Source organism: Thalia democratica, chromosome 6 (assembly GCF_965202585.1).
Source record: "Thalia democratica chromosome 6, ktThaDemo2.hap1.1, whole genome shotgun sequence".
Lineage (NCBI taxonomy): Eukaryota > Metazoa > Chordata > Thaliacea > Salpida > Salpidae > Thalia > Thalia democratica.
In genome coordinates, this window is record NC_139170.1 from 7118725 (window position 1) to 7130479 (window position 11755).

The 11755-nt window shown below is 25.6% G+C and overlaps 1 protein-coding gene across 1 annotated transcript; it reads right to left on the reverse strand.

The window, feature by feature from the left end:
• Positions 1-9733, reverse strand: LOC145838217 (uncharacterized). Its single transcript, XM_082945777.1, has 4 exons — positions 9637-9733; positions 786-937; positions 516-617; positions 1-183 (listed from the first exon to the last, which is right to left on the reverse strand). The coding sequence occupies exons 1-4, from the start codon at positions 9731-9733 to the stop codon at positions 1-3; spliced, it is 534 nt and encodes a 177-aa protein (XP_082801903.1).
• Between the last annotated feature and the right edge of the window lie 2022 nt (positions 9734-11755).

The following is an 11755-nucleotide window of genomic DNA, read 5'->3' on the forward strand; positions in this document are numbered from 1 at the left end:
TTAGTTTTGGTCCATTTTCAAATACAGGTCAAGTAGTTGGCGCAGGTATGGTGCCATGGTTGGCGTTGATAAAGTTGGTACCCTATCAAAGGGTCCAACAAAACCTGTAAATTGGGCCTTTGATCCAACAAAAAGTGGCTTGAACACTTCTATTGTGATGAACAAGTCATCATTTATTTGCATCTGCAATTCAAAAAGTAAAATCAAGCGTTAATTCTAAACATTACAATTCAAATTACATTACAAATCATTTAATGAAAAATATATTTGTTCTTTTTTAAAACTTGCGTTATCAAAAACTACCAAAATTATTATTTTTTTGTTAGTATACTATTATACAAAAATTAGTTTCATTATTGTTTTTATTGTAAATTTTATTTTATAATTTTTTGTAGTAAAACAACATGTGAACTAATTTATTTATACTTTAATACTAGTTTTTAAAATTTTCATTACAGAAACACTCTTAAAAGTTGTTAAGTGTTTTAAAACATAATACAATATAAAACAATAACCAATATAATGTAGTTGAACCCTGCAGCAACTTGGGAAGTATACACGACCGCTTCGTACATGTTCATCAAACTTCCGAGCTGCTTTTGAACCGTGTATTTGACCTGAGTGAGTAAAACGTTATGTAACAAAGTTTAATTTCTTCAATTTTCAACTTTAGAAAACCGTTATAGATTTTAGAAGCCGTTGGCTTATTTTGCTATTATTAGATATAATATTATTTAAAAGTTCAAAAAGATTCGTTATAAAGCACTTAAAACATATTTTTTAACCTCATCCGCAACTTTTTGAATTGCTTCGGTTGCTTTTCGTGTTGGACTAAAGCTGCCTGGTACACTAGGGGGTGGAGGAGACCCAAGACTCCTGCAATCTGATGCTAAAAAGAAAATACTTTTATTTATCTGCACTTCAGTGGTAAAGCTTTCTTAAGAGTGAAATTAGTAGCTCCAAATGAATGAGCTTATACATGACATTAATTTGAATTTTTTTTTTTTTGTAGTTTTTGTAGTGTGATATAGTTTTAAAATTTTAATTTGTTTGAAAGGCGAAAGCAAAATAAATTTGTTTTTAAGAGTAGTAGCACCAATCAAAACACTAGTCGAAAGTGTTTTAACTTACTTAAAAACGTGGCCGTAAATTTAAATTTAAGTAGTTGCTTCTTGATCGAAGTAAGCTGAACTTTTTTATTCTATAATTAAAATATACTTTTAAACTCGTTTTAACTTAGAATTCCATATATTAGTAATACAACTAGTTATTCGTTATTACTTTTTTTTATTTCGGACAAAAGCAATGTTTTATATTTTTTCAGCCGATCACCTACAAATAGCTGTCAAGCTAAAACCGTCAAAAAATAAAATCTTATTCTAATTGTAGTCAAGTTGAGTACTAATGAACTACTGTATTTGTTTTATTAAAAAAAGAGTAAAACTTACTCACAATTCTTTTACGAAACCGTTAAGAATTTTTCGTCTAATTACAATTCACATAAATAAAAAAACTACGTTTTATTTTATGCAATACGTCTAAATATAATACCTTTTTAAAACATCTAAGCGAATTCACTAAAAACATCGTTGTACTTGTTTTCTCTTTTAGCTTAATATGACAACTATTTAACTCTTTCAAACAGTTTAAAATTCTTATTTAATGAAAAATTTCGGAGCGTGTTTGTTTTTTTTTGTCACAACTTTTACTCAAAACATAATTTTGTATACTTATAAAACAAAAGTAGTAAAGAGGTTTCTTGTACTAATACTTATATCTGTTTGTAATCAAATTCTAGCTAGTTTTATTAGTTGTAAATTAATTTAAAAAAATGGAGTTTTCTGTGTTGTATAATAACTTTGATTACTATTTATCTTTAATTCTATCATATAGAAAGAAATAATTCTTAACTTAAATTAAATTCTTAATTTTTGTGTTTATTTATATGCATAAAATTTAATCTGTTAAAAAGGAGTAAACAGAACTTGAAAAAATTTACTACTTAGGCTGTGCATTATTATAAGTAGATTATTAGGAATTAGTTTGTTTAAATAAAAACTTCGAAACCTCAAGTTCAAAAATTTATAAATCTACAAGTAAATCATTATTATAAAATAATTTTGAACTATGTAGACACTTCAAATTCAATATTTCACAAAAACCTCAAACAAATTTATATTAAAAAGTACCTTCAAATTGACTTTGTCTGACTTCGTGGTTATGGAAGGAATTTAAATCTCTTGGACTTTCCAGATTTAAGTTAAAAATTTATCATGGTAAAAAATGAATTACGTGTTTTTATTTTGATAATAAATAATAAAACCGATTTAATATTTATCTTTAATTGATTTAGTCAAAACTTAGAACTTTTTATTTATAATGTTTTGGACTATATCTAAATTAAATTTTGTAAAATTACTTTTCTAACTTTGATTCTTACGTTGGGTTTCCATTTGTTTTTTTTTGTTTTAACACCTGAGTATTTGTTTTTTTTTATTTATTCAATGCAATACGTCTACATTTAATATCTTTTAAAACATCTAAGCGAATTCACTAAAACTATCGTTGTACTTATTTTCTCTTTTAACTTAATAAGACTACTATTTAACTCTTTGAAACAGTTTAAAATTCTTGTTTAATGAAAAATTTTCATGCGTGTTTCTTTTATTTGTCACAACTTTTATTCGAAACATATTTATTGTATACTTATAAAACAAAAGTAGTAAAGAGGTTTCTTGTACTAATAACTTATATCTGTTTGTAATCAAATTCTAGCTAGTTTTATTAGTTCTAAAATAATTTAAAAAATAGGAGTTTTCTGTGTTGTATAATAAAAGATAATTAATCAAGAACTTTGATTATTATTTAGCTTTAATTCTATCATATAGAAAGAAATAATTCTTAGCTTAAATTAAATTCTTAAATATTGTTTTTTTTTATATGCATAAAATTTAATCTGTTAAAAAGGAGTGTACAGAACGTTAAAAAATTTACTATTTAGGCCGTGCATCATTATAAGTAGATTATTAGGATTAAGCTTGTTTAAAAACAAACTTCGAAACCTCAAATTTAAAGATTTATAAATCTACAAGTAAATCATTAATATAAAATAATTTTGAACTACGTTCATTTGACTTACGTAGTTCAAATATCTTTGATTTTCCCATAAGTTGTTTGTGGATGTATTTTATGTTTAAAAGTTGAACCATTTTATGTATCTCGAAAACTTCGGAAAATGTAAAAGGTAAAATTGAAAAAAAAACTTCAGTAACGACGTTTATTTTGTTCACAACATAAAACAGTCTTTAGTATTGTTATAAGACAATTTTAGTAACATCTAGACAAAACTTACACTTTTCATAACCCGATATGTACATTTTATTACATTCTTTTTAATAAAAATTTATACATATTTTTTTTGGTAAAAGATTTGTCACTTATGCTCAGTTGTTGCATGTTTATTTCAAGCTTTAGTCCTTATTTTAAGTTTTACTGAATGCAATACATTTTTTGTCAATAAAACCCATTTAAAATTTTATTATACTTATTTCTTCTTGTTGGTTTATTAGTTCCTTTTTTCAATGATCATAATTTTTTTTTATATTATTCCAACAATTGAATGTTTTGTTATATGTTTTTTTTTAAATTTTAGTAGTAACTTTAAAATGTTAACACGTATCCTTATAAGCTCTACCAAAAACATTATAAAACTTCACAAGGCAAAGTTTATAGAAAACCCATCAAACAACAGACTTAAATTATTAAAATAAACTATGTACATTTAATTTTTTATAAACAAAGTCCGTCTTGACACTGGTTTCTTATTAGCGAAAGCTCATGGTCTGATGTTAAAACTTTATGATCTTTATGAAAACTTTATATCAAGTATTAAACACACATTTTTACCTAATATTAATTGTAGGTTACGTATATAAGGTTTAACTAAAAGAGTTTTAGTTTCGATACTGTTTTGTCTCTAGCTATTTAAAATTTATTTCAAGTATAACTTACTTCTGAAGCTTGAAAGTTGAAAAATTGGAACTATTTTCACTTACAGTTGTCTTTTAAGTTTAACAATTTTTAATTTTTTAGCATTAGTCTGAGTTTTTAGTTTCCATTGTTAAGCTCAGCTACAAACGTTCAAATAATTATTTTAAACAAACGCTATTGTTTCTGAACTTAATGACTAAATAAAGTTTTATGTTTTTAGCTTAATTAGTTGAGAAGATTTTGTAAAATAAGTTAATTTTGAATTTTATGAAAAATAAGTAAACTTAAATATTTTATTGACTCACACTTAATGTTATTTTAAAATTTTTGGGTTTATTTATTAAAGTTTTGTTTTAACTTAAGGCGATAATATACTATGATGAATATTTAACTAAGAGAAACATTGACTAAAAAAATACTAAAAAGTTTTGAATAGTAATATCAAAGGTTATTTCAAAATTTTCATTATATTTTTTATCATCTAAACTATTTTAACATTTAAACAATTGAATAATAAATACTTAAACGTTTTTTTAACAAAAAAATTATTTGATAACACCTTTACCTAACATATATATATAATATATATATATATATTTATTATATATATATATAAATACTTTACCAAGTTTATTCTGCAGTATCAAAGTTAAATAATATATTAACATTAATTTAAAACAAAAAATTTCAAAACATATTTGTTTGTATAAGATATTAGCTTTTACTGTTATAGATATGAAACATCAAAATGCTAAAACAAATTATTATCAGTTTTGCAAAACCTAAACTGTATACTAAAATTAAAATTTAAACCATATGCATTATTATCTCCAACATGTAGAACACGAAAAGTATAAAACAGTAGTTTTGTGCCGAATGGGCATATATTTTTATTTTTTTAGAAATAGTTTATTTCAAACTAAAAATAACTGTTTTAAAAAAACATCCTTTAAGATTTTTTCCAAAACAATTTTCATTATTCTCAAAACAAGCTTTTTCAAAGTAAATTTTATAACTCTCAAAATAATTTTCTTATAACAATAAACAATATTGTTTACTTAAAGGAGTTACATTTGTTATAATGCTTATAAAACGGAATTTTATTTGCATTAACTTGCAGTATCGGTTGGTGTTTGGTGTAGCTCGTAATGTTGTATTAAAAAATGTTTAAATTTAAGTTTGAAATGCTTCGTTTTCTTTAGTTTAAGATACTTTTTGTTACTTTTGTTGAATTGTAGTTTTAGTTAGTATGTCGTGTGGTTATTTTATATTTGTAAATAAACTTTTGTTTACTTTTTAGTATCTTAGATGTATTTATTTTATCTACCCATGTCTATCCCCTTTTAGTTACCCCTAACAACCTAGATTGGTTACATCAGAGACCATGAGTGGCCTGAGCTTTAGGAATCTTCTGATTAGGAAACGCATTAAAAAAAAATATGAAAAAAATATTCAGTTTAGAACTTTGAAACTAAATATCAAAAATGTTTTATTTTGTAAAACTCGAGTAAATGATTGAATAAAGAAGTTTTTGTGAACAAGTCTACAATTAAGTTACAAGTGTGTAGTAGTGGTCATTTAAATTTTTATTAAAAAAACATGTTTTTTTCTTGGGGTTTTGTTTTTGCTAAAATTTAAGTAGTGCTTGATTTTGATATTTACGGTTATTTCTACTTAAACTTATGGTTTTTTTAGTTCTAAAGTACATTAAATATGTTGCAGTAAACGTAAGTCCCCATGAAGCGCAGTATTTTGATCTTAAAGTGCACGATCTTTCTAGTCTAAGTACAAAATATTTTATTCAAGTATTGCAATTAACATAAGTCGTCAGGCGGTGCAATATTAAGATTTTAAAGTTCACAATTTTTATAGTGGACAATTTTGTATTGAAGATGTTGGAATTTACATAAGTCGTCTGGGGATACAGTATTAAGTTCGAGTTTGCAACTTTTAAGTCGCCAAGAAAAGCGCATATATTATTGCTCAAAGCATAGGAATGTAAACTAAAAACCGCATAAGTATTTATTATAGCAGCAGAATAACCGTTCTCGATAAAGTCTGAGTATTTGTTGATGAAACAAATTGTTTAATTTATTTACTACTACTACTACTTGATTGTTTTGTTTTGCTGGTTGATTGTTCTAATACATAGATTGTACTTTACTAAGAATTTTTCTGAAACTTAAAGTTATTTTCAATCTTTTCTAACTTAAAAATGGCAAGATAAAAATTTTCCAACTTTTATTACGAGGTCAAGTTCATAGTTCGGATTTTTTTTCCTTTTAAATGATGAAAAAATTAACTCCTTTTTTACCGTGTTGCTTGTTAAAAAATTGCTGCGTTTTTATCTTGTAAACGTTCACGAATACAATTTTTTTGTTGCTTAAGTATTAGCAACACCACTTTCTGCTTAAAAAAAGTAGTTTATTTTTTTAAACGTTTTTTGGACAATAGAAGAGATGAAGATTTTGTTTATGACGTCACAATAAAGAAACTCAAATAACGTCAACGTTTTTCAACGTCAATCAAGTAGTTTGTTTGCTGATTCTACTAAACCAGCTCGAAGGGAGTCATAAAAGGTAGCTTAACAACAAGTAGTACAACAACAATAAATTGGAACACAAAAAGCAGGAAACGAGAAGCCCGAAGTGAATTATAAAGAACAACTCATTGACTCATACTTTAACTTTTATTTTTGCATTAACTTTTCTGTTAAATAACTTTCATAATTTAAAATACAAGCTAAAAATTTTTTTGACTAAAAATTTAGTTGTATATGACTTTATTTGAAACTAAAATACTTTATAGCAAAATTAAAAAATTGAATGCTTAGTAAGAATTTTTCTAACTATTATAAAAGCCTTAGTATAAATACTAACAAAACAATTTAAAGAAGTAAAGTGTACCGCTAGTAAATTAGGTTATTAAGAAAATTTTTAAAAAGGATGACAAAATTCATTAAATTTTTAAGAAAGAAAAGGAAAATGTGCCGAACGGGCATATATTTTTACTTTTTTTAGAAACAATTTATTTCAGACTAAAAATAACTGTTTTAAAAAAACATCCTTTTAAGATTTTTCAAAAAAATTTTCATTATTCTCATAATAAGCTTTTCCAAAACAATTTTCATAACTCTCAAAGCAATTTTTGAATTGTAACGTAAGTTAGTTTACTGTACAAAACGTAATTGTATAAGAAGCATATTATTTCTAGATTTAAAAAACATATATAAATTTCGAATTATGACAACAAAAACTAATAAAACTTTGAAAAAATTAAATGAGATTAAACCATTTTCACTCAGAATGAGGAGTATAAGAGTTATTACAATTAATTAATTAAAACTAAATTAGTTATATTTGATTAATTTCAATTTTAAATTTGAAGAAAACAATTTTTTTCTATTAAAATAAGACATACTTACAGTTATTTTATCATACCAGTTAAATAAGATACAATATTTTTTTTGTTATTTACAAAATAAAAATTACTTTAAATAGTAAAATAGAGTTGTACTATATTTATATAAAGGTCGAGCCTATAAATGTTTATTTAAAAGGTTTTTATTTATTAAGTATTAACACTTTGTAATAACAAGAAAATTAATACTAATCAACGAAGTATAACGGTACTAATTTAGATTGAAATGTTGATCATTTTTCAATTCAGCCATTATACTAAAATTAAAGATTTGTTTTCCTAATCGTGCATTTTATACACACTAAAATAAAAGATTTAAAAGGGGACTTTTATTGTTCTTTTCTAAACTAGCTGTGAAACTTTACTAACCGAAAGTTTCAAAATAATAGGAGAAGTTTGTTACATGAACCACAAAACAGAAAGCTTTTAACATTTTGCGATTTTGTATTTGCGTGAATTAAACTTCAAGTGGTACGAAGTTGTTTAAGAGCTTTTAACTTTGAATGTAAACATACGAAGTTGTTTAAAAATTGCACTTAAGAAAATAATGTAAATGTTCCAGAAGGTTCAATATAGATTGATTAAACAACATCAAGATGTGTCTTCGACATGACGTTAAACTGTTCTGGTGAACGACTCGATAACCGACAGGTTCCTTTCCTACACCAGGTTCTTGGACCAAACTTTTTGAGCGAATTTTTTTGTCGTTCAATAAACAACATATATTATAGTTTACTTGAGAAAATAAAGAGCTTAAGTGCTTTGTCGTCGTTTAGCTTAATTGATCTACTACTGAACTTTGTTTGCGACGGTTTTGATAGTTAAAATATAGCTATTAGTTAGTTTACGACGGGCTATCTTGGCGGCTCGTTAACAATATCTGCTACCTTTAAATCGTTTGTACAGATAGCAGCAGAGTTACGATTTTTAATCGCCTCAATGTAGCGTTGTTTTATGGTAAAATGACTGCCAAAATAAATATGTTCTTACAGATTGTTCGTTCATACAACAAACTCGCAACGATTTACAATTTTGTTTCGATATTGAGTAAGACTTAAATACAAAGTTTGTAATTATCCATTAATTTTTTAACTTGAATTTTTTCGGACGAGTATTATTTTAAACAACTAGTAGAAATTTTACTCTATTTTCACCTTTTTGCACTAAAACTACTTTGATATAAGTAGCAAATGCGTATGAATAAAAAATGAATGGACTATTAAGGTGTTTCTAGTAGCTTGTTTCTGTATTTGTTGAAAGGGATAGTGTTTGTTGATTTGATCTTTTTTTTGATCTCAATGGTATAGACTTTTTATGTTACCTGAATTAGGCTTCCCTGATATTTTATGAATGATATAGTGACTTTAGCTGTCATTGGAAGGTGCTTGTTATAGTAGTTTGCAGACCAAAAGGACAATTAACAACTTTTTTATTTTTATGATACGGCAAAATTGTAAAAAAATCGACTCAAGATTCATATTGTTTATGATACCCTCATTAGCTTTATTTTTTGTAACTTTATTAGTATTCACTATAACTGAAGAGGGTAAATTATTAGTTGTATACAGTTAAACGCTTTGACTTGTCGATGAAGGTGGTACTTTATATTTGTTTTACTTTAAGTTTTTTTTAACTTTAAATTATATTGCTCTTTATTTCTTTGTTTTATTTTTTCTCGGTTAACCAACAAGTTGTGATCAAACGGTTATATTTTTTATGTTTGGATTCAATTTAAGACTCTCGATTGTATCTATAACGTCACTATCTACTTTTTGCAAGCTTATATTAGGGGATTTATTTATCTCAATTATTTCATCATTGCCCGACTGTTTACAAGTTTGGAGAGGTTTTTAAAATATATTCTTTGTCGTGCCTGGCCGTATAAAACTCGATTTTAAACGGGCTAAGTTAATGTTATGTTTTGAGTTTGAATATTGGTCATAATAGTATTCTTTTTTTAAATACTTTTTTTATAACTCTTGGTTTTCTAATATAGAGCCATGTAATTCCTTTTAAAATTTACTCTGAGCCTTTTTAAAAATATTAATATCTTCTTTTACAATTATATTATTGATTAAACATAGAACATTGGATAACTGTTTCAATTAGGTTTTTTATCGACTGATTCTTTCGTTTTCTTTTTTGCAGTAAATCTACAAACTTGTTTTTCAACGAGTTGTAAGATATTCTTTTAGGTATCTCTATCGTATTCTGTCTATAATCTACCTGATTCGACTGTTGCACGATTCGGTTTGAGGGTCTTCGATGCAGTGAGGACGCCATTGTAACAGTTCATAAAGTGGTTACGTTGGGTAAAGGACATATTTTAGGGACGATTTGGGAAAGGTTAAACAATATAATGTTGTGACTGCATAAATAATCGAATAAGTCTAAAAATACTGCCTTATCTCATATCGGATATTATAGACTAATAATTAAATGTTATAAGCTCAGTAACAAAATCTATATAAAAGTAAAACTTCTAAAAGTAAGTATACTAAATAACTTGTAAGTGTAATTTAAATTAAGTATTTATATTACAAGTTTAAACAAGTAAAATACCAAACGAATATTTATTACTACTTTTTAACTACAAAAAAATACACAAAACGACACAAACAAGCTTACAACTACGATTGGATATACCGGGAAAACTCGTTAGTGAAACCACTTGAAAGGTTTAGCTGGGAGATAAATTGGAGCAGTTTTCTCCAGATTTATGATGGTAATTGCTTGAGTCAGGCGTAAGGTTCACTGACTGATTTTTAGAGACTCTTGACTGAGCTCTTAACTTGGTTTAGAATCATAAAATAATGAACTTCGACCAAAATGACGTAACAATGGGGAAATTTTACAAGCCCAAAAAGAAACAACCAAAATCGTTGTTTCTTAGTAATTTATACTTTTGACTTTTGACGTGTAAAAAATCCCAGCAAACTTTGACTTGTAAATTTGAAAAGCCGCCCTGCATTAAGCAAAACTAAGTTGATATGCAAAAATGATTCGAGAGAATTGACTTTCCTCTCGGCGAAAGTTTCCATTTTCGCTGAAACTTCCTATATTTTAACTAAGTACTTATGGAAAACTTACCAAGGCGTAAATGTGTCATATATGTTCAAGAGGCGGCAAAAATGACAAACCTATGAAAGTTAACTTTTAATTTATGGTTAATTAAAAAGACAAATAGAGGACGCTGTCCTTACAGTATAACCAAATTATACGTATTTTTTTATGTTTTTTTTGCCTATTTTCTTTTGAAAAAATACTTCTAAGAAATAAAGTAGTATAGTAAAGTTATATTGTAGTTTTCAAACTAAACACGTAACCATCTTGAAAACTTTAAACATTCTCTTACTTGTATAGTTTAACATTGTAGTAAATGCAAAAGTTTTCTTTAATTTGTTGGAAAGAGTTTGACAGTTGCATTTTATAGTTTAAGAAATAAGTATGTTTAATAATACAGAACTTTTATTTTTAAAGACGTATCAATTAAAACAATTCCGTAGTTAAAACATTTTCGAAGCAATTAATAACTCATTTAACGTTTATTTTTAACTGTATGTTCTTAAACAATATCTTTGATTTTAGCTTTATTATATCTGCAACATTTTCACTACAAGGCTTTTATTAAATACATAAATAATAAAAACCGTCAAACGTAAAAAATATTTTTTTGTTGTACTGTGAACTTGAATTTTAAAAGATTAAAACAAATGTATCAAGCTACTATAGTTTAGAAACAATAAAATAAGTTTTTTTTTAATTAGTTAATATCAAGTACAAAATTAAATGCTTTAAACATAAACAGTAAATTATTTTAAACTTTGCTTTTAAGTTTGTAATACTTTTATTTTATAAAACTGAATAGCAACTTCAATTAACACTATTCTGTTTTAATATCTGTACCACTAAAACTATTTACATGTTCGAAATAAAAAAAATCTAGTGTTTTGTTATGTTTTTAGTTATAATTGTTTATAAGATTTATAAGATATATACTTCTAGACAGTTATCAAAACAATTTAGTGATACTTTTTTAAAGTTAACAAAATAAATTCTAAAAGTAAAGTAAGTTTGAATTTTTTAGTAATCTAATGCATGTTTATTTTTTATTATCAATTTGGTTTTTAATCACATGTTTTATACATTACAGAGTTCTAGAATTTATAACTAAAATTTCGTATCAAAAAATCAAACGAAGGTTTGAAAAGGTTTGGTTTGTGCAAAAGTTACACTAAGAGCAAAAAAAAAACTGTTAAAAAAAGACGTTCCAAGCAAATACATAAGAAAACAAAAAACGGTGAAAAAATGACGCTCAGTGGTAAACTGACGCCGTGCAAAAGTG